This window comes from Salminus brasiliensis, chromosome 1 (genome assembly GCF_030463535.1).
Source record: "Salminus brasiliensis chromosome 1, fSalBra1.hap2, whole genome shotgun sequence".
NCBI lineage: Eukaryota > Metazoa > Chordata > Actinopteri > Characiformes > Bryconidae > Salminus > Salminus brasiliensis.
Genome location: NC_132878.1, coordinates 13,312,354 through 13,336,392, shown reverse-complemented (window position 1 = coordinate 13,336,392; position 24,039 = coordinate 13,312,354). Strand labels below are relative to the sequence as shown.

Sequence of the window (24,039 nt, the reverse complement as noted above, 5' to 3'; positions counted from 1 at the left end):
TCCCATAATGTTTACATGACCACTCTGAACCACTTTGTTTATCTTAATATATATAAATATAGATCTGCTCAGAAAATAGTAAAAATTGGTAAAAATCTAAATTTAAATGATCAAGTTTTTAATTACTTTATTATTACTATTATTTTATTTTATTTTATTTTTTTACCAATGGTATTCCCATTTTCCTGAGGACATCCCATAATGTTTACATAAAAGCAGATTGAGAACTATATGAGAAATAAGACATTGCTGTCTGAGCCTGCTGTCCTGACCTCTGATCAGGTGGATCAGTGCTCTAACTGCGCTCCTCAGGCTGAGCAGATCTCCAGCAGGAGGGCGGTTGTGCAATCCCTGCCTCGTCGCTTCAGGAGCATCATCCCTCCTCACGACCTGAAGGAGACAAACGCACTGGACCAGACGGACATCGCGCTTTCCCGTGCTGAGGTAAAAGCCACCCTTTTGCTTTTCCTGAGTGGTCGACATTCAGCCTGTTCGTCCTCTTACAGGACAGACTAGCGTCCCACCTTTGCTGGTGTGCTCGTTCACGCAGCTGCGCGCTCCCGCATCCTTCCCTGCACTGTGCTAAGGTACGGTTAAGTTAGCGATGCTGCTCATATCTCTGGTCCACAGATGAGCAAATCGACCACAAGGGCGACGTTCAGGGCAGAGAAATGTTTAAAAGTGACCCCTCTGTTGAGTTTGAGCAGCTTTAGTGTAAAAGTGCTGGTGAAAAACAGCCCTCTCGGGTCATTTAACAAGACTGGATGTTAGCTAGTATGCCTTTAAGAGAAGCTTATTATTAAAAAGCATGAGCATGTTACAGTTAATGGCATTAATACGGACAGACTAGATGACAATAGTGCTTATCTTTCCTTATTTTCCACAGATAGGCGGTCTGTGTGCCTGTACCATTGCTGCTAGACCAGCAGGGTGTGTGCTCATCCCCTCGGCAGTCCACCGCCATGATGCTGCAGTCTTCATTAGCTGCTGGCATCCTTTTGGGTAAGTTAGCTTTACAGCACTGCTGGCACTGACTTTGCTTTTCAGTCATTTTAACACACATTAAGCAATGAAAAGAAGGCAGATCAACACATGTGTTATTAAAAAGACTAATATTCTTCATCTCATACACTATTTTCTCCATGATGTCCACTAGTAATGTTTGAGTGTGTGGTTTTATGTACCAACAACAGTCACAAATGCTTTACAATACTTTTACAGGCCTGTTTCCAACCTCTATTCATCTCTTACATTATACAGAGCCCATCATTGTAACTGGCGGAAAGTGTTCAGTTTGCTTACCATGTAAATATGCCAAAGAATAAACTTATTAAGTTTGTTTAGGTCTATTTACAACCCTATTATTTTGCCTTCAAATGAAATACGCTGATGGTGCCAAAGAATACACGTATTGAATTGATTTAAACCAATTTACCACCCTGTTATTTTGCCTAATAATTAAATATGCTGAAGGTGTCAAATAGTACATGTATTGGGGTTGTTTACGCCAATTTACCACCCTGTTATTTTGCCTAATAATTAAATATGCTGAAGGTGTCAAACAGTACATGTATTGGGGTTGTTTACGCCAATTTACAACCCTGTTATTTTGCCTCCAAATGAAATACGATGAAAAAAGGCAAGCTCTGCTTTTATTGGCTGATTTACAACATGGTGACGGTTCACAGGAGCTGCATATTATTGCATAGTTTTTACACTGTAAACAAATTATTCTCATACGAGAATTATTCTCTCGTAATTATTCCTGCAATGTAATAGAGGGTATGCATTGGCGCCAAATGTTCAACAATTCAACCAAATTACCAAAGAACCAACAGCCAATGTACACTGATGTGTAGTCAGGAACGTCCAGCTAACTGAGGCTCAAAGCCAAGAACGGACCAGCCCCTCCATACTTGATGGCAATGGTCAAAAGCCGATCCGCACCTAGAGCCCTTCGAGCTTCAAGTACGGCTCGGCTCGACCCGCCATCCCTCAAAATCCGCGGAAGACAAGCGTCCAGGCTCTTTTCTGTCCTGGCACCAAAGTGGTGGAACGAGCTTCCACTGGGTGTCCGAACGGCCGAGTCGCTCGCTGTCTTCAAACCCAGACTGAAGACCCACCTCTTCTGAGAGTACTTGGACGATTAGAGTACTATGGTCACCTTATTGTATTGTGTTTAGTAATGTCTAAAGCTTAGAGGTTTCTTTGAATTATTAGTCTATTCTAACTAGCTAAGGTTTTCTTGGGTAAATAGCAAAGCACTTTGTAAGTCGCTCTGGATAAGAGCGTCTGCTAAATGCTGTAAATGTAAATGTAAATGTAAATCACACACGCTTAGAGGATAAAATCTAATTTCTCATAGCACAAAGTCAAGTCACTGACCTTAGGAGTGTTTTCGACTGTTTTTTCGACGGGCATGTTTTTTCCATCTGCTTTCAGAGCGTGACTTCACCAATCAGTGAGCTCCCACATATGTCGGTGCCTGGATTCCAGAATTGCATTAATCCATGTGTTTCCCTTTTCTTGAGCTTTTGGAACTTTGTAAAAGGAGAGCTCTGAATTCCTGCTGAATCTGTTTGTACAGTCAGTCACACAACAGCTCTTTTCGTTTCTGTGTTAGTGGCATTCACACTGAACGCTAACATACACACAGTCAGTCTTTTTGCCACTTAGTGGGCTTGTTTGCAGTGACTTCTGCAGTCGGTGACGTCATGTGCATACCCTCTACTATTCCCTAACCTTACCAGACAGTGTTGCTGTCCTTTTGTTGGACTCTCTCAAAGCACTACACAATTTGCAAGTTGGAGAAATTGTAGCTATTGAGCTTTTAGCCTAGCACACCATTTGCTTCCTCAGGTATGGCTTCTCAAGTTTTACCAGGAAAAACAAACCATTGTTTTCACTTCTGATATGTTTCGCTCCAGGATGGTAGTCAGTTGAGGTAGTCCAGTTTGTTTTTGAGGAAGTATAATAGAATGATAAATAGAAACGGTCATAAAAGGCTAATGTTAGCTTTTAGCATTGCCTGGTTCCCCCGGCTTTTGCTTTTTTGTGAGATGAGTTTGATTATAATTCATTTAGAGCTAATTGTAATTCTGATAATTCTGATTAATTCTGAATTATCTGGCAGATTTTTCAATTTGTATTACCCCTTTTTTAGACTGAAACTCACACTGTGGAGACTAAATTAATACACTCACACTTTCCCAGTACTTTCTATTAGGAAATTGTTTGGGTCTCTTTAATGAGCCAAACTGACATTGCAAATTGTTCAAACAAATTACAAACATTGAACTTCAAATCTAGAAATAATATGAAAGCTAATGTGTTCTGTGTAGGTGTCTACTGGATCCACCTACTTCCCAAAAACACAAGATAGGTGAATTGGCCCCTAGGTGTAAGTGTGTGAGTGAATAGGCGTGTGTGGGACTGGCGCCCTGTCCAGAGGGGATTCTTGCTTTGCACTCACTTTTTCTGGGTAGGCTCTGGACCCACCATGACTATGATCAGGAAGATGTGGGTTAAAAGATGAAACAGTGAATGAATGAAAGCAAATAAAGAACTACATCGAAAGTAGCTGGCAACTGCTACACAGATCTGCCAAAATCAATACAACAGGTTGGCCAATTGCTTGTTTGAGGCAAAAATTGGCTACATCTTTGAAGAAGACAGTGTGATCAGAAGCTAGTATACAATAGGTAGAGTATTTGGATAATAGGCCTACTTCATGTATAGATGTACTACATGTACGGACCCACAAGTTGATAAGTTCCATATTAATAAAGTCAACCCATTGTATTTACTTTTATTTCAATTTTATTTAATTACCCATTATTATAAGACCTTATAGGCCTATTATAAGAACTACAGGCCTGTCATTTAGTTATAATCTAAAGGCTCACATTTTAGTAACTGCTGTCAAGCTAATACAGAAGACTGTGTTTCCACCTTGGGCTTTATGGCATTTTATAGCAGTTAATAAACCATCACTTGTTATTGTCCTAAATCTTGTAGTAATCATTTCAAGCTGTGTAACATTGTGCTTTCTTGGCTACTGAGTCTACCCAACATTTCTTTCATTAGTGATTTCATCATGTATGATTGGATTGACTGCTGCATCATCAAGTTACCTGAAACCCAGCTTCCTAGATTTTTACTCCTGGTGGTGGAACACTCCAAGAGGCCCTCAGATATTCTCCTGCATGACCTACATGGAGAAGAATGTGCGGGTCGATTGTGAATTCCCTGTGACTGACAAGATCCCTGGGCCATTCTGCGAGTTTAAACAGGACGGACGTCTCATGGGCACCACCTACCCCAACAACCCTGTCCACCTCATCCCACCCATAGAAACACGGCGGAGGGCCAATGTCACACTGGTATCCCCCAACATCTGCCGCCTCACCTGGATGCCTATGTCGGACGACCGGGCATACACCTACACCTGCAGGGTCTACCAGGGGAGCACCTGGAAGGAGAATAGTATGGCCTTCAATCAGAGTGAGTATAGTGCATATACAGCACAAGTACTGGCAGGACCGTACATATGTTTGTGTATTTGTGAGGGGTAAGTCTTTCAAATCACCAGGCTTTGGTTTTATCTATATATCTATAGCTTGCGTCGTTCTTGTGAAACACCAGAATGTAGTACTAATAGCTCCCCCTTGTGGAGAGTCTTTACCCTGGTAAACGTGAGTAAGTGAGTTAAAAGCCAGGTTAATGAGATGCTTATCATCTAAGAAACTACTCTTAATGTCCAAAGGTTTGTAGACATCTGCTCCTCAATGTTTCTTCTGGAATCGTATGGTATGAATGTGGATCTTGTTGATAAAGACAACATCCCAACTGATTAACTGCACAAATACATACTTTGAACACCACTTAGAAAGATTATAATGTAGATTTCATAATAATAGTAGCAAAGACGTAATATTAAAAGCTTGCCCAGGTGTTTTTACATAGACATTTCAGGAGTAAGTGCAAGCTATAGGTATAGGGCAATGCTCATGCAATATGTTGTAACTGAGCTGGGATCACTATAAAATCTTTCATTGCAGTAATTGTGGTAATAATTTGCTTAAATTTACATTATGGTCCTGGCTTATTTTACACTAGATGTTGGACCATATTTAAATTGAGGCCTGACTGATGTAAGAGATAATGTTTTTTAGAAACTGAAAATCAGACAATATTGGCCAATATAATTTGAGGTTTATATTTTACATTTTCTTTTATACTCAGTTCACCTAACAGTGCTTCATTCACCAATATAATTGTCGAGTGTATAAAATATGACTGTCAGGGTCTTCAAGTGGTCCAGCGGACCAAGGCACTGCCACCATGACCCGAGGATTGCTGGTTTGAATCCTGGGTCATGCTGCCTGCCGTCAGCAGCTAGAGCTCTAGAGAGAGCACAACTGGTCTTGCTCTCTCAGGGTAGGTAGATGGCTCTCTTTCCTTGCATCTGCTAGCTGGCAGCAGTTTGAAAAGAGGTGGTGGCTGGTTGTGCACATGTCAGAGGAGGCATGTGTCAGTTCTCACCCTCCCAGTGTTGGGAGTGTTACGTGTTAGAGGGGAAGAGTAAAATTTGGTAAACAACAAAAAATAAATATGAATTCTTAATTGTCATGCTTGTTTAAATTAAATAAATAGCAGAAACCCAAGGTCTTAAAAAATATATATTCTGTAGCACTTTAAGGGGTGGGGTTACTCAGAATGTATTGGGGGTTTTCTGTAAATTCCCACTGTTTTACATTGTCTTCTTGTGCGTTATGTTATCCTTATGCTGAAGTTTAGATTTGGATGTATTTTCTGTGTTTTTATTCGTTTTAATACATACTGTTGGAATTAAAACTGGATGGTATAATGTTTGTTTAATTAACGTATAATTAACATTTCTTTTTGTCTGGTCTTTCTTCTCTCTTAGGAAACCTGCTGGTGTGCTCTGCTTTGAGTGTAGTAGCTCACACAGCACCCTGGATCCTTATGGTTGCGATGTCGTTCGCTGTCTCTCTAGGGCTTCTGTCAGCATGACCAACAGTGGCTGCCCATGTTTGGCACAATATCCCTCTAGCATCACCATTTCACAGGAGTCAGTTTGCAAACTCATCACATGATTAGAATAATGCTCACATACACAATAATTGGCTGTTGCGAATTGTGGTGACCCACTGTGATGCAACAGTCCCATGCTTCCATTAGACTCAGTCAAAACAGCTATTTCTGGCCGATTTTAAGATCCTCTGTGACATGCTTTAAAGGCTGTTTTGAGCTGTAGGTCCAGACACTCTTAAAAATAAAGGTGCTACAGAAGGTTTTTTAAGTGATGCCATAGAAGAACCACTTTTGGTTCCATAAAGAACCATGTACCAAAGAACCTTTAAATATCCAAGAAACGTTCTCTTGATGTAAAGGTTCTTGGTCAATTCAAAGGTCACTTGTCAATTACAAAAATGGTTCTTCTATGCCATTGCTTAAATGACCTATTGTAGCATATTTATTTTTTAGTGTACAAACACAAGTACAAGTTTCACCCATTGTGCACAAGACCAACCCATGTATTGTGTTAACACGTGTATTACACATATGACACATCTGCTCAGTGTATACTGCTATTTAAATAGCTGTTTGTCCTTGCATTTAAATGTAGACACATTTTAAAGGAACACTCCAGTGTTTTACAACCGATCCTGCCTCGTCTGAAGCAAACCGTCTGTTACCATGGACAGTAATTTTAATGCATTCCCCAGGGCACTGGAAAAAATAACACATTGCCTTTATGTGATTTAAATGTGGCAAGTGGTTGCAAATGAATAAAATGTGTTACATCCACAGAATCACTAGGTAACTAGTTGTGGCAAGAATTGTGTTCATGTAACAAATTTTGTTCATTTGCAACCACTTAAATCAAACCACATTTAAATCATGCAAATTAAAGTCCATTTTTTCCATGTTCTTAATGAAGTAACAGAATGTCTTTTGACTTGAGATTACGGCCTATTGCATTGAGCGAGAGAGAGAAAAATTATGTCCATGGTAATAGGCCTGTTAGACTACATTCACACAGTCCTATTTTTTTTTTCAATCATACGTGACAAATTGAATCTTAACATTTTTAATTCCGGTTTGGGCTATTTTTATATGTGGTATTGAAATCCAATGCATATGTGATGCGCAGCAATGTGACTCATTCTGATCAGCCAGATCAGAATCGATGCAACTTTTACATCAGTTTGGCTCGACATTCGCTGAGAAGTAAGGAAAAATAGACGACAGACAGCAGTGGGGGAGGTTTTCAGTGATGGGGTAGTAAGGTAACAGACCTCAAAAGTATGTGGGTGATGTCTGTGTTCAAACAAAATTTGAAAAAAAGATATCGCAACCGCTTCATCTTTAAAGAAACTTCTAAAGAAATGTCTAAATGCACCACAGCTGCTGCAGAGTCAAGGGAAAATAAAAAGATAATAAGAGAAGTTTAAAGAAAACAAGGATGCAGACCAAAAAAGTATCTGAATAACGCACCCTTTTTAAAGCATTTAAATCAGTAGGTATCAAATATAGGTCTTCTAGGTTCAAAAATAACGAATAGGTCGTACAGATGCGGCAAATGGAGGTCAGAATGAAAAACACTGGAGTATTCCCATAACACTAAACCTGGGCTTTGACTGTCTTCTTCGAAAACACCAACCTTCAGTACCTTATTTCCAAAGAGTAAGTAGTATATACTCAAATTTTTTACTGCTTTTGTGTCAGATTACAACTAACATCTGATTTTATTTCAGATATCTATAAGAAAGTAATCAGAAAACATCCAACCAATTCTACAGTTAGAACTCCATCACCATACAGTTGTGCTTTTATTGTTACCTTTTGATACATTAATATTTATAGAAATAACAGCGTGATAATCATTTTAGGAGTGGACTATTAATCTCAGTGATTGGTTCTAGTGATCCTTGCCATTCATTCACAGCAGAATGCATTATAGTGCTTAATAATGCTATTAACAGTACATGCTAATATGTCTTCTGAGCTAATTCACTACTATGTACACAGTACTTTCTAGGACATACCTGTGAGAAGGACACCTTCGCAGCACTGCTATATTGTATTGCAACACTAATAGAAAGGTAGGCCACATGATGCAGTATTGGACTATCGGATTCAAACGAAGCAGTCAAGGACTTTTTAGGTGAGGATCACCTCAAAGAGAGAGGGGGATGTCTTCCTTTATGGAAAGTAGCTAATTGTAAATATTAGTTGCACAAAACAAAAATAATTAGCACTTTTTATTGCACTTGTACTGTCGTGAAAAAATGGGTATACCAAATGAAAACCTGTCTTTCTAGCATTTTTAAATTTACATAGATTTGATCTTTATTTTAAGAATATTGAGAGATTGTTTTCATTTTATCGCCTGTAGCCCCATCTGAGACATGTGTTGCCAACAAATACTCTCCAGCCATGTCCTCAGGTGTGGCCTGTTCATGTATGCCTCCAGATCATGGCATCGTATATTCTTGGTCAACCCTTCCCCTGAGGTTTCTAAATAAGGGTTTGCCTTGTGGTGCTGCATTCCAGCTTGGGATGCGTGTGGCCTATCCACGGTCAGTATCTTTTGAGGATCTCTGCTTCCGCTGGCTGCTGTCTTGCTCGCTGCCACAATTCTTCATTAGTAATTCTGTCTGGCCAGCGAATTCTAATCATTCTTTTAAGGCAGGGATTCATGAATACCTGGATTCTTTTTGTGGTTGACAAAGCGGTTTTCTAGGATTAGACCAGCTTCACATTTTAAAATAACTGTTGTGAGGAAAACGTTAGGACACCCTGACATTTGTTAGTACTTAAAATGCCCAAAATTAGAATCAGGTTCAGCACATCAGCTGAACATGGTAAGAGAGGATTCTTTAAACCTGGTGAAGTGAGTGAAATCACGTGACCAGATCCAAAGAGAAGGTTGTAGACACAGATGAGTCGGGGAAGGGGTTTAAAAAGATATCATATCACTTAAAAATCACTGTTGGCAAAACGGTAGTGGAAAAACATCTGTCAGCATGGTCAGGTCAGGTCATCCTAGCAAGTTCAGCCAAAGAGTAGACCGCAAGATGTGTAAGTCTCTAACACTCTTAAAATGTCTTCATGGGACCTACAGGTTGCTTGTGGTAGCTCTTGCCATAGTTGATGATAAAGTACAGCATCTACTCTCAGAAAGAGACTGAAGAAGGATGGGAGGTGTTCAAGGAGGAAACCCTTGCTGCCAAATGAAGATCAAAGGTCTAAAAGACCATGTGTTTAAATATGTTAAAAAAGACAAAGGTTTTCATGGGGTGTCCCAAGTTTTTCACATGACTGTACGTGCTTTGTGTCTTCCATTGTACTTCTCTACACACTGTGCTGCTTTTTCAGATGCTTTTGCACATGCTTCTTTTGCACCATAGCAATAATGAAAAGAAAAAATGGTAGCCGGATAAATAAGGGAGACCAATGTTTGAACAGTGCAGGAAGGTGTAATGTGTGTAGGTGTTGTGTTTTAGCTTTTTGTGACGGCCTTCACTTCATTTTCTTAATGCCTGCAAGCTCCTGCACTAACCTTAAGCATCTTAAGCATCTGGTTTCCTTGAGGTGGAAAGGTACTAGAGCTGCTTGTGATCCACTGCATTAAGGAAGCTGTTTTGATTTCGTTATATTGTGTCCTTTACCTGTTATGCATATTTTACATTTATCTGAATGTAGGCCTATATCCAGATGCCAGAATGGCCTGTTTGTGCACTTGCTGTCTGCTGCATTTTGACGCCTTCATTGTATACTCAAGGATCTATGTACTGAAATGCAGATGGAAATAAATGAACGCCGACTGCAGCCTGTTCATCTCAGTTCATCTATGTCATATATACGTTTCCTGTAAACATATAGAACCTACATTTACAAGAAGCCAGGATGCTTGCTGTACCTTCAAAAGAGGGAGTTTTTCCAAACCCTGGGTGTGTATTGTCTCTGACATTTGATGATTAGATGCATATCTATTTTATAGAAATGATGAAGTTCCATTGTGTTTAAATAAAAGAGTAGTATGAAGATGTGTATGTATAGTATGGAAATATTTGTGGAGTTGAAAGCATCCTGCAGTGGACTGGGGGTGTTCTTGCGGCAAGTGATTCAGGAAGATCTAATCAAGCCAGATGCATATTGGCAACGAGTCCTGTGGATTGATGAAGGTATGCAAGAAGAAAAAAGGGTGCGTCATTTAAGGAAAAGAACAGGGGACAGGGGTGGACTGGTCATGTTTTGGGCTTGTGTTGCAACCAGTGGCATGGGGAACATTTCACAGGTATAGGGAAGAAGAATGGGTTCAATTACATATCAACCAATTCTGAAAGCTAACACCATCCCATCTGTTAACAAACAAAACAAAAAGAGGGTGGCATCTACAGCACCCTCACACCTCAAAATCCATAATGTACTACCTTAGTAGGCCCCAGCTGAGGGCTTTACCATGGCCCTCACAGTATCCCAACATAAACATCATTGAAAACCAGTGGATAGACATAATAAGAGCAGTGTGTGCAACAAGCCCACAAATCTCACAGAATTACAAGAAAGCATGCAGGGCCAGCCCAAGCCTTTATGGGCCCTAAGCAGATTTTCGTTTGGGGCCCCCCTTTCCACCACCTCAGCAGCAGACATATTGTGCAATACGCTCAGGCACCAGGGTTTTTATCGACCACCTAAGCGGCGCGTACCTGCATTAGCTCTACAGTGGCAGCCGCTAACAGCAGAAATTTTTATAAAGTATATATTTTGATATTTTTTGATCATGGTATCTTGGTGCTGGTGGCGTTGGGGCCCTAAGCGGCCGCGTAAATCAAGTATGCCATGGGCCGGCTCTGAAAGCATGAACCCCTCCAAACAACACAGGAACATAGGAAATGAGATAATTTCATTTCCTAATCATGAAAATGATTGTTTTACATAAAATAACACTAACTATGATTATGTTGTCCAGGCACACAACTGAAAAGCATTCAAATCCAAATCCAAAAAGTAGAATTATCATCCTCCTGTTGGTGTTTTATTCTGAAGATGATTTCTTGTTAATGGCGGAAATGGTAGAATGGCCTGTTTCCATCAGTTGCATTAGCAGTGACTAAGCTTTTGGCTTAAGTGAGTGAGTGCATCCTTGGTTTTAGGCATACTTCACTTCACAGGTTTATTTCTGATTTTGCAGAGTAAGAAAGCAGCTACTAGAACTAAGAAGATAAGTTTTAAAACAGGCTAAAGTAGCTGTTATGAGATGTATTTCATGGTGTACAATGGAGGTTACTGATGCTGTAGTGATGCCCTCACTGATGCCTCACCTAAACAAGAGTAGACTAGTAGACTAAACTGCACTGCTATTACCTCAGATTTAGACTAACTGGAGACCCTTCAGAGAATGTTATCAGACTCCTTTTATTGGTAAAGGCTTTACAGTTGCTGCTGTTTCACTACCTGTCATCACTAATGGAAAGTTCGAGAGCTGTGTGGATGGAAACGGGGGTAGGCCAGTGGGGGTTTTTTTGTGCAATGACACAGCGAGTTGTGCAGGGGCGTGTTGCTGTATCCCTCCCACCTCTGCCTCTGAAGTGAGCACAGAGGACCAGAGTCCAACAGAAGACCAGCAGTCGACCACCTTCCACATCCGACGAGAATTAGACTTCAACGGTAAGAATAAACTATATTTACCTTAGAGAATGAACAAGCCTACCACCATCTGGCAGACAGTGAGTCCGAATAGAGGGGAGTTGTGACTGGGCATGGTCAGCACTTTGTGGTTGTCCTCTCCCGGGGAGTCTGGTAGGTCATGTAAGGATGCAATGCTTTATAGTTTCACTGAGAAAAATAATGTGTTAAATTAGCTTGGTTTAAAAGTCATTTCAACACGAATATATTATTATATGATATTTTATGAAATATTATATATATATATATATATATATATATATATATATATATTTCATTAGTACATGTTTGTACTTTTTTATCGTTTAGCAATAATTATCCATGTAATAAATGTTGTGTAGTGTATCTTTGAATGTAGGGCTATGTTTGCTATGTTTGTGACTAATTGCTGGACTAACAGTGTGCTGTTCACAGCCACCTTTAACCAGGTCTGTGGAAAGTTTTGGCCCTTATTTTAAATGTGGTTGCTGTGTTGAGACATGTGACCGAGCAGCTAAAGACACAGAGACAGAACTTTTTCAAATGAGTCAAATTAGACTAAGCCACAGAAATGTGCAAATACTAATTTATTATATTTACAGACTTTAGTTTTAACATTATAAAAAAAAAAAAACAGACTCAGAAATATTCACATGAGCTTTCACAATATATGCACATAGCCATGTCAGAAAAATGTATCGGCATATATATATATATATATATATATATATATATATATATATATATATATATATATATATATGACTGGATATGAATAATGAATAATATAGAGTAAACATATATATTAGATTGGTAGGTAAAAATGTACTAAACTAACTAATTACAGTATTTTGCAGCTGTCCAATGAAAAATATGCATCTGCATATGCGTTTTTGTCTGTTTTTAGTTTTCTCCATGGTTTGAACCCTGTAGTTGCTCTGTATACTGTGTCAATAATTATAGATGAAAAGGCCAATAGAAAAGCTCTAAATGACTTATAAACTCTTGTTCTACATTGTCTTTCATTCAAAGTAAGGAGCATTTTTGCGTTCTCTTGTATACATACATGTTTTTCATTGAATGGCAATAAATATATGTCAAATACTTCATATATAGCATCAGTGTCCAGCAGAAATCTTATCCTTGCCATTTTATTGATCTTTTTGACATATTTGGCACCCTTTAAATCGTGTCAGAATATAATGACCAATGGAATTATAGAAATAGTGCAAAATTACTTTTTACATTGACGTACATTGAAAGGGTTTTTTCTTTTTGCATGACAGCCATAGTTTTCTATCATATAAGTGTTGCACGTATATGTTTAAATATGTTCAAATATAGCAAAAGTATTCAAAAATGGCCAATTTCAGATATGTTGACACATATGTCACATTATTAAAAAAAAAAAAGCATGATGGATATGACATACAATTACATATGTTTTAATAAGTGACTTTATTATATATTAATATAAATCTGTAAATTTGATATATTTGATCAGATATCTGTATGGATTCGTCTGTTAGCAGTAACTTAGCAGACGTTTCACAGTTTACTGGAGGTGACCCCACCCATGTGGGACTTCCGTAGTAAGTCATCTGACTACCGTTAGAAAAAACATGTGGTTCGGAATGAAGCATTCATTTACTGCACTAAGCGTGTCCTCAAAGCCATGAATGTGTCTTGCCATGTGGTCAGCCTGCTAAACATCTCAATCTGCTGTCCCACTTTTTCTCACATAAATCTCTTCTCCCTTTCGAGACTCTCCCTGTGAGCAAAAAAGTCTGTCTCTGCTCAGCCTGGAATGGCACTTCTGTCAACGCCCATTTTCTGTGCTGTATGCATGTTCTCACTGGGTCTTAAAATGCAATTAAGCGATATTGATCTGTGAGTGCTCTCTTGTGCTCCATCTCCAGGTTTCACCGTGTGTGTGTGTGTTCTGGAGTCATAATGATCTACCACAGTATCCTGTTCTCATTCTGTCTGATGGGTAAGATAGCACTAATCTGTCTTTTCTCCATTAACATCATCCACAACAGAGAGAAACGACACTACAGAAACAAAACATTTCTTATTACAATTAGTCACACAGACCTAAACTGAGCGGCGTGTCCTGGTATGCAATGGCAGCGCCCAAAGTGGGACTAACATCTAATACAAACGAAGCTACTTAAAGCGGAGCAGCTAAATCATAAGCTAAATCATTGCTCCTCAAAGAAGGCATAAAGCTATAGACCTCTGAAGTTTACCGTCAGTCTGTAATCAGCCTAATGCCTGTATTAGAAACTCTTCTGGGCTCAGTTTCACAAAGACGGAAATGAATTCAGTTTTTTAAGCGCTGTGGTGAACAAAAAGGGTTCTGACACTCTTTGTTTACACACTTTAAAAGGGTGGTTCCAAGGGTTCTTTGGGTTCTGCAGTACAAGAACCATTTTTAGTTCCATAAAGAACCATTTCTATAAAAGAGATGATTGTGATTGTGTGAAACATTTGAAAAGTTCAAAGTGGATCTGAAGTGGACCAATTGAACCGATTTAAAGGTTCTTCACACTCGCTTGCTCACAGAACCCTTTTTAGGGTTTATATATTTGAGTGTAGGAGTCAAAATATGAATATCGCTACATCTGCTCATTATAATGTCATTGCACAAAAATAAGACAACTGCTAAACCCAACAGTTTTATAACAAGCAGCTGTTTAAAATGTACCTTATTATGGACAGAACAATCTTAGTCTTATGATGACAGTTCACTTCACAGCAGGGTTAGCTCACACATAGTCAATTTCGTATCTTCGTAAGTCCGGGGATCCAATGACATTCAGAAGAAGAATGTATACAGAACAAAATCAGGTGTGGAATACTTTTGTATTGTTGAAGATGTGATAGCAGCGATATTCAAAATCTTATTCATTTCTGTCCAGTACAATTCATTTAGGAACCTAATATTAGCTTGACACTAATCAGAGAATGATGACACAACTAGGGTTGCAACGGTATGAGATTTTCACAATGTGGTAATATCACAGTATATGGTATTTTACCATTCTTCCTCTTGTTCTTGTTGTTGTTGTTGTTGTTGTTCTTCTTCTTCTTATTATTATTATTATTATTATTATTTTACACAGACCCTTAAAGGAATTGTTTTTTGGTTGAAAAAAAGCTTTTCTATAGTTAAAACAATTAATTAATGCAAGCACTGTCTCCAGTTTAAAAATAAATAAACAAGAAAGCTGCTCATTAGGTGAGATATTATTTCCAGATAATTATTATTTTCATTATAGATTAATCTGCTGTTTATTTTCTCCATTAAACAGTTGCAACTTTGAAAATAGAAAGAAATTGGTGGAATTCTTTTGCATGTTGAATCCGGTTGTTTTTTTGTTTTTTTGCAATACCAGTATCAAGCAAATGTACACTGTATAATAACCATCCATTTTCATACCATGGTATTCCAAAAAGTGGTATACTGCTCAACCCTAGACAACCCTAGACTTCAAATTTCTATGTGCTGGACTTAATTAGGATGTTGCTGTCGATTACCTTAAGAATAACCATTTAAGGTATTTTGATAACTAATTTTGATGAGAAAGGTATCACGCTTTTGAAAAATGACACCTGAATATAACAAATACTAACCCCTATTTATCAACATTGCAGGAGTGTAGATTTAATTGTGTTTAATTAAATGAGCCCATACAAAAAAAGAGTATTCAGCAGTTTACAAACCAACAGCTGTCCTCACAGTTCAGGGTTGAGCGGTGAGTGCAGCCTCTGCTATGCCTAAATAGCTGTATAGCCTTAATATTACATATGAAAAAATGAGAAGTTGTCTTAATGTGCTTACTATTACAGTATATGTGATGGCTTATACTGAAGTAGGCAACCTATTATTAACAATAGTGGCATGCAAAAGTTTGGGCACTCCAGTAAAATGAATGTAGAATGCAAAACATTTGTTTCCAGATTTTAATCAAGATAAGGTGCATTGAGCTTAGTTTTTTTTACAGCTTTAAAGTGAAAACAGGAAGGCGTACTATGCAGATGTGCAGCTTACAGACCTTAATTACTTTGCTGGGGCTATGGCCTGTTTACAGCCATCATTAGGAAAGGCCAGATATGCATATTTCAAAACTTTCTCTAAACAATCAGCAGCCATGGACTCCTCTAAACAGGTGTCTAGCACTATAAACATTAAAATCACTTATTTCAACATTGCAGAAGAAGGCTATACATGACATTTCCAGCTAGCCGTTTTCTCAGTCTGCAATGTATTGACAAAATGACATTTAACAGAAATAGTGGATGAATCTGAAGTTTTGGAGACAACTATGAGAGAATAACTCATCAAAACTCCTATTGACAATAAAAGACATTCTGGAAGATTTAGCTGACAGTTCAATGAAATCATTTAAAGCCAAATATTGAAATTCATCTTCCAGGATGAGTGTATGGAAACCTCCAACCACAACTAAATATAAATGGCTGTGTCCATCAGGAGCTGGTTCATGCTGTAAAAGACATGGGTAGGAGAATTATTTGTGACGCCCTAAATATAACAAATTCCATTTTTTTCTTCAGGTGTGGCCAGCATTGACACAACTAAATGTCTGATAGAGGACAACAAGTTACAGATCACATGCAAGTCACCTGAAGGTAGTGAGCTTTTGAAATGCACCGTTACAACAGAGAACAAAGTGGTGGCCTCTACTGACAAAACAGTGAAGCAGGACAGCGACTACAAGAACAAAGCCGAAATAATTGTCGTCAAAGAATTTTGCAATCTGACCCTGACTGGCCCTGAAGTTAAAATTCCCAAGAAATATAACTGTTCTCTCGACACTAAAGAGAGTGTCGAAAAATTGTCAGCAGTTGTGGACACAAGTAAGACCATCTAAAAGTTTTTACTTCTCTCTTCCTGTCTCTTTTAGTCTCTTTGAGACTTTTAGTCTCTCTCTCTCTATCTCTCTCTCTCTCTCTCTCTCTCTCTCTCTCTCTCTCTCTTTCTTCATCCCTCTTTTTTTTTTTACTTATGGCAATTCAGATTTGGATAAATGGCTCACAGATAGAGTCTGCTGTGTGGTTTTATGCCAAATCTGGCTGACCACTTCTTGTGGCACAACATGATAGACTCGGTCAGTGCCAGTCAAAACGTGTGGTGCATGAAAATGTATGTATTGCGGTATGGGTGCATTATATGCATATATTACATTACCTGATGATTCTTTAATGATCTTTGTGTATTTTGACCTGTTCTTTTAAAATCCTAAGCAGCCAGCAAATGTCATACAGTGCACTTACAGCTGTCATTGCAATAATTCTTTCCACATTGCAAATTAGGTTTATTAGGAAAATGTACAGATTTGTCAAACCAATCGAACAAAAACAGTTTAAATATCTCAACACGACTAATATAACAAGTGCTTTCTCCAAATTCAACACAAAATTATGTTTTTAATGACAACTACAGTCTCAGAAGTATTCAACTCCCTGAATAGAAGCCCTCATAAGAGCACACTTTTGCAAATCAAGGGCTTCATTAGTGGCATCAAGTGTGCTTTGATAAAATACATCAAATACCTGGACTGGCTAGGGTTTTTCTGACTGTAACTTTCATTGCATGTTAGAAATAATTCAAAAGAGTTGTCCAGAAAGTTTAGAGAAGAAATCATCGCCTGCATAAACAAGGAAAAGTACAAAAAGAGAGCAAGGGCTCTGATTGTACCTATAGATACAGCTGGAGGCACAGTTTACAAGTTTAAAGTTGAAGGAACACTGGCTACACTACCGGCTACTGGCTACTGCCACCAGATTCCTGAGGAGGCAGGTGGTCAAAAACTTTGGAGTTACTGCAAAAGACCTGCAGCAAGATATGGTGGCAGCAGGCACTGAGGTTTGAGTTTGCACAGTAAGGCGCAAACTAAACGCTGGAGGTCTCCATGCCTCTACTGACCCAAAAGCACAAGAAGTCAATCTGCTTCAATCTGCTCAAAACCAGATAATTAAGCTACAGAAGTTCTGGCATTCTGTTCTGAGGAGCGATGAAACAAAACCGGACCTTTTCAGGCCTATGGATCAGCGGTTTGTCTGGAGGAGGTAGAATGAAGCATATGATGAAAAGAGCACCCTGCCTAGAGTAAAGTATAATGGCAGCTCAGTGATATCCTGGGGCTGCTTTGCTTCCTCTGGCACAGAAAACCTGCAGCGTATGGAAGGGCAAGATGGATTCAATCAAATAGGAAATCAGGAAATCCTAAGGGAAAACATCATGCATTTTGTGAGGAAGCTGAAGCTTGAAGTCATTAGACCTTCCAATAGGACATCGATCCCAAGCATACCTTAAAGTCCAACAAAACTTGGTTTCAGAAGAAATCCTGGAAGATTCTGGAGTGGTTGTCAAAGTTTTGTTACTTGGACCCCATAGAAAATCTTTGGTGGGATTTGAAGAAGGCAGTTGCAGAACACAAATCCAAGACCTGTCACAAACTAGTGGCCACTGTCTATGACGAATGGGCTAAGATTCCTCCGTAACACTGCGGAAGCTGGTTATAACAGCAAGTGTGCTAAAGTACTAAAGATGCTTGTCACAAAGAGATTATTCTCTTTCTGAGAGTAATTCTGAGAGTAGTCGTCATTAAAAGTGTTTTTTTTGTGTGTTGAATTTGGAGAAAGCACTTAGTTGTGTTGAGCAATTTAAATCATGCTTGTTTGAATGGTTTAATGCAAACAGCTGAACGTTTGTCAGATTGCGACTGTAGCTAGGTTTTTATGCAAATGCAAATACCATCATTAAAAAAGGTCTACTTTTATCACACCTTTTTTGTTAACCAGATAATCAGGTTTCAGCAGCCTTTGTTTTTTTTCTTGGTTGTTTGATTGGTTGGTTGTAGTAATGCAGCATCCTCTATTCTCCCTCTTCTCTGTGCCATCTCCTCCAGTGTGTCACTTGTGGCTTTTGCTGTCTGATCTGTCTGGCCATAATTGGATTTTGGATTAGTGTCATATAAAAATGTCAATTAAAAAATCATGGCTGAGTGATTGGGTTTTCAGCAGGAAGTGCAGTGCAGGCAAAAGCATTTAGATAACAGAATGGTCATTTTACTTTTGATTAGAGATGGCACTATGCCACCTTTTTTATACTGAAAGTATCTTATCTTGTGTATCGTCCAATACAGATATTTTTTGGAAAAGTCACTAAAAAGGTAAAGTAAATTATTAATAATTTATTTCGCTCAAGATGGCCATACAAAAATGCCAGACTGTTCAAACCTCTTCTGGCCTTCAGGAAGCCTTACCCAAAACTGCAGCATTTTCTTAATTATTTAAACTCTTTTACAACGAAATCAACCAGTTGTTGCACATTGCAGCATAAAATTATATCAACAGTCACATGTAGTTTAACCCCTTAAAAAATCCCTGTAGTTCCTGAATAGTACACCTTAGTGTGTAATAAGCTATTATGCATTAAGGGCTTAATAGTAACATAACATTAATGAATAGCTAGCTGCCATCGCTGTCATATAAAAACACTTATATGGATCTATTTGAATGTGGCTAGTACTTTACAAACGTTCTATATTTTATAAAAAATGTATATCTTTTAATTGTCCATAAAATGTTTGTTTCTTTTTTGAGGACAGTTTTCTTAATATAGACAAGCTAGGCATTATACTAGAATAACACATATTTTACACTAACAACTAATTAAATAATCACATTTGTAACATTGTAAATCAATATTTATTTATTTTAATTATATTAACATTAAAGTGTGTGTGGCTGCTGCTGTTAGAACATGAGCCATTTTACTTTGCTTTATTTAATTTAATGTTGTGCTACAGGTAGTGGTATACTTCAAACTAGAATCGTTATAGAACTGCATGGGATTCCTTTCATTTTTGCTCCAGTATCAGGCAATTTACTATTACATGAGTATTGGATTGGGGAAGTCTCTCCATTTCACTGATGTACACAATGTCCGCACACAGTGGTACTCATAAGAATCAATTCCCTCTCTTTCTTTTTCCCATATTTGCCTGTTCCAGCCAAGGTGGAAGCCTGCTCAGCTTGCAATGTCCTGCAGAATGCTGGAGTGACCCTGCTGTTGGCCCTCCTCGCCGCCCCTCTGCTGTCTTAGGTGCTGTGAGCCAGGGCAACACTTAGAGAAGAACTCGCATGTCTAGTTCTGTCTTGGCACTGTAGCCACAATACTTTTGCACTGAAAAAGATGGTCCTTCCCTGCTGCCAACCACTAAGTGCTTTGCAAATTTCAAATTACGAGAATAATTGATGTGGTATTTTTTTCTGCAGCTGACATTATGATGATAGCCTTTTTCTGCTATCTGCTAGCCTGTAGTATTACTTATTCATGCAGTACCTTAATGTACTAGAGTATGTAATTATGATGCCAAACTGATGTCAAACTATATATATGTGCTTTTTAATTGTGTGTGCTGTCTATTAGAAAGTTACAGACTTTCTAAAAGGCATGCTAATAGACTCATGCTTTTACTACTGTATGTAATGGATTTCAGCAGCTTAGTTTGAATATATTACCAGTATTATCAAGCTGTAATTAGTAACAGCTAATAAAACTAAGTCTTGTTGACTCAGGAGTATGTGTGTTTGTATATTTTGGGTAAGAATTGCAGGACAGTACTATGTATCACAGCTACATTTATTTCTCTATCAGATTATGCTTATAAAAAAAATGATTAAAGTGATTTGTCTGTTATCAATAGATTTCTAAATGCTCTGTACAGGAGAAGTGGCCTGTAAGGAAAGGTTGAAGAGGAGAGAGTTTAAGTAGTGAAGTCTGGAAATGGCTAAAGCTTCAACAAGAAGAAGTCAGGAAGAGCCATATTCTGGGAAAAAACATTTAGGCTACTATATAACATAAATTAATAACCCAAACATCAGTCATAAGTCATGAGAGTCACCAAAATATATGGTTACTGTGACCCAGCACTGAGTTAATATATAGCATAAACAAATAACCCAAACAGGCTTATAAAGGTTTATTGCCTATTAGTTAAGATAGTAATTTGGACAGGTCAACTAGGCAATTCAACTGGTAGTCTAATGTTAGACAACTAATACTTAATACTTAATTCTTAATATGTTAATATTCATTACAAAATGAGCTACAGCTACCAGTGCCCCCCTCCCAGTAAGACCTAAATAGATATTTCAATTCATAGCAAGCTATTACTCTCAGATTAGCAGTATATAAAACTGTTTAATATTTTCAATCTAAATAAAACGACCCAGCAAAATGACCCACCCATCCATATGGCCTAATCCAGCGTTTGGGTCGAAAATAGCCCAAAGATTTGAGATCTGAGGAGAGCCCATTAAACAACAAGCCAGTAACATCAACTTTATTTAAAAACAGCATTTTAATTTATTTCTGTAGGATATTTCATCATATTTTTATATTCCAGTTCCAGTGTCTGAATACTTAATACTTAAATGTCTTTATACTTTAAAAGGGTATAACTGCATTATTATGCTATCATATTCTTATTATATGAGTGGAAAGTGAAATACCAGTTATTTGGTTTATTGCAATTATATATAACCAAAATATATATATAATATATAAGCAAAATATAGTCCAAATAGATCTTGACAGGCCTAGTGAGAACACTCTCGATAATGGACAAATATAATTAACCAGTAAGTGACTTTTTACTTAAATAAACACCCTTTGCATAGATTTTCTGTTGACGTGTTCAGAGTAACACTCCTCTCTAAAGAATCGTGAACCTTTTTATATTCTGTCTCTTCCTATAATCTACAATAAGCGCAGCTGTTTTTGATGTATTAAGCTGGAGGTCACTGTTAGTTCACCATCTGTTTACCACCTCTGTAATTATCTCTAATAAGGCCTATTATGCTGGTATTTCCCACATAATTCAGAGTTTTTACAGATGTGCAATTTTAGATCAATAGTGAAGAGGGGAAAAAAGAGCCACTGAGACAGCACACAGCCCTGAGGCACACCTGTACTGAGCAACAACAACATTTATTGAATGTTTATTATTTAATCATTTGAACTGTCTGTTTTCTTTTAAATAAAACAAGGCCAAAAACAATGATGTGAAGCTGGGTCAACGTTTACATCCATTAACTTTTGAAAAAGCTTGATGATGTTCACTGTTTAAAAGAATATGGGCCTAATTATTAGCAAGGTCCATGAGCCTGAAAATGTGATGAGGAGCAAGATTAACGGCATCATTGACTGATCGATCTGCTCAGTAAGTGAACTGAAGCTGTGTGTGATTTAGGATGAGTAAGGATAATACACGCAAAAGCTTTCAGTAGCAACTGAGGTAAGTGCTATGAGTCTGCCATCATTCAGTGAGAAGGTTTTAGCAGCTTTAGGAATAGGGAAAATGATTGACTCTTTCAAACATTGCGACACAACACACCGACTCAGAGAGATATTAAATATGTCGATAACCACGGAGGCCAGTTGGCCAGCACAGTGTTTTCCCAGCCAACATGGATCTCACGTGGGGCTCACATGGGTGGAACGTGGGCTAGATGGGGTCCAGGTAAGCATGGGCTCTGAGTGGGTTTGTACATATGTTGAGTATGCGACTATGAGTATGGGCTTTGCACATGGGACCCACCGTTAAAGTCCACCCTAATCTTACATGGGTCCCATCAAGGCTCCATGTGCAGCCTCCTGGTCCCATCACTGACCCTGGTAGGCATCCATGAGTGAAGCCAACATGGAACCATGGACAAAACTTACTGATTCCCAGTTGGGCTACCCATACAGGCCCCACAGAGGCATGTTACCTGGGTTGTTTATATGATGGCAGCACCATGGCATGATCAGATTTGCACAAGGGGTCCCTTAGAAATGGAATTCACCATTAATAGTACAGTAGCAATGGTCCGATATTTCAGGATGCAAGCTTTCCATGGAAGAACATTGCTTTACCAATCTGCTAAAAACACTGACTCATCGTCTTGGATGAGATGCTGCAGTTTGTCTTTCACAGCTCTTTATGAAGCAAAAGCAGCGTATGGAGGTCCAACGCAACCTGCAGTGATATCACCTGATCATACGCACATATACTCAGTGATCCCCTAAAAAATATTATAAACAAGTTGTTTTGTTTTAGTTTCTTTTGCTTTTAAATTTTACATATTATTATTTATATCCTAATTCTGGAATTATGAATTTTAGTGATGTTTTGTAAGTTTAGTTGAGTTTTAGTTTCATTGTCTGATCTATTTTCTTTTTTGTTTGTTTTTTTGGTTGTTTGAAAATTTTACTGATACTTTTACCTATTTATTTTATAGTTCATTTCCAGTTGCCCTTTTTTTAGTCATCTTAATTCTGGTTTTATTTTAGGTTATTAATTCCCAGCTTAGTTATTTAAATTTTATAAATATTTATATAGTTATTTTCTTTGTAATTGTTTATTGTGTTTTCTTTTTACCACCATTGCTTTTAATTAAGTTGATTGAATATTATTTTATTTTTTTTCTTTCAATCCCTGTTTATTGTAAATCAGCTCAGCTACATTGAAAAATGAGGGTCACCCTTAATATACCTCTGAGCGAAAATAAAGGTTGATTGGTTGATTGGAGACCCAAACAATCACAACAACAGAGTCTGCACTGTGGCAAGCCATGCAGCAGCCATCCTAACCAGGTTATTATTAGTCAAACTTAAATTCAAATATTATTATTAGTGAAGTCAAATACTATGCTTGGCATTAATACTAATACACTGCAGTTACACATAGACCTAGTAGGGGGTGCAACAATGAATGAAGAGCAATCATGAGAAGTGGTTTCGGAAGTGGGTTAACTGTATGGCTGTGGTTGCGGATGTTCTTGACTGCATCTGCTGCTTTCAATAACCTTTTTACTCAAACCTCCAGCTGCCACATGTATGCTTACTGCTGTCCAATGAAGGCCTTGTGTGTCCATTTTATCTGTTATTAGTTTTCTTAATAGTAAAACCTACTTAAAATAGAATTATACGTAAGATAGTGAGATTCAGTGTAAATTGATAATGTCCATTGACTATTAGGCCAAATGTTTGTGGACACTCCTTCTAATGAATGCATTTAGGTTTTTTAAGTTGCACCCATTGCTGACACAGATTTGCACCCATAGCTCGTCTAGTCCCTATAGAGAAGTACTGCCAATAGAATAGGAAAACATGAACCTATGAACCTATATGTCTAATGTCAGATGTATGTATAAAGCTCTCAACAGTGAGCTGTGGAGCTGTGTTCTCTGGAATGATGGAGCTCTATCCAGTACTTTTGGGATGAGTTGCATCCTGACCTCGCTGACGCTCCTGTCAAC

The 24,039-nt window shown here is 38.1% G+C and overlaps 2 protein-coding genes across 3 annotated transcripts; both read left to right on the top strand.

Annotated features, from left to right (window-relative positions):
* The first annotated feature begins 324 nt into the window (after positions 1-324).
* On the top strand, positions 325-10,007 carry LOC140573108 (uncharacterized). Of its 2 annotated transcripts, none has more exons than XM_072692799.1 (4): positions 325-444; positions 887-1,002; positions 4,087-4,503; positions 5,930-10,007. In XM_072692799.1, the coding sequence occupies exons 2-4, from the start codon at positions 963-965 to the stop codon at positions 6,034-6,036; spliced, it is 564 nt and encodes a 187-aa protein (XP_072548900.1). In that variant the 5' UTR covers positions 325-444; positions 887-962; the 3' UTR covers positions 6,037-10,007. The 2 variants fall into 2 exon arrangements, with proteins under 2 accessions (XP_072548900.1, XP_072548901.1); XM_072692800.1 differs by lacking the exon at positions 325-444 and adding an exon at positions 457-587.
* A 1,617-nt stretch (positions 10,008-11,624) lies between these two features.
* On the top strand, positions 11,625-20,252 carry thy1 (Thy-1 cell surface antigen). Its single transcript, XM_072692798.1, has 4 exons — positions 11,625-11,703; positions 13,620-13,693; positions 16,282-16,584; positions 19,746-20,252. The coding sequence occupies exons 2-4, from the start codon at positions 13,654-13,656 to the stop codon at positions 19,835-19,837; spliced, it is 435 nt and encodes a 144-aa protein (XP_072548899.1). The 5' UTR covers positions 11,625-11,703; positions 13,620-13,653; the 3' UTR covers positions 19,838-20,252.
* The last annotated feature ends 3,787 nt before the right edge of the window (positions 20,253-24,039 follow it).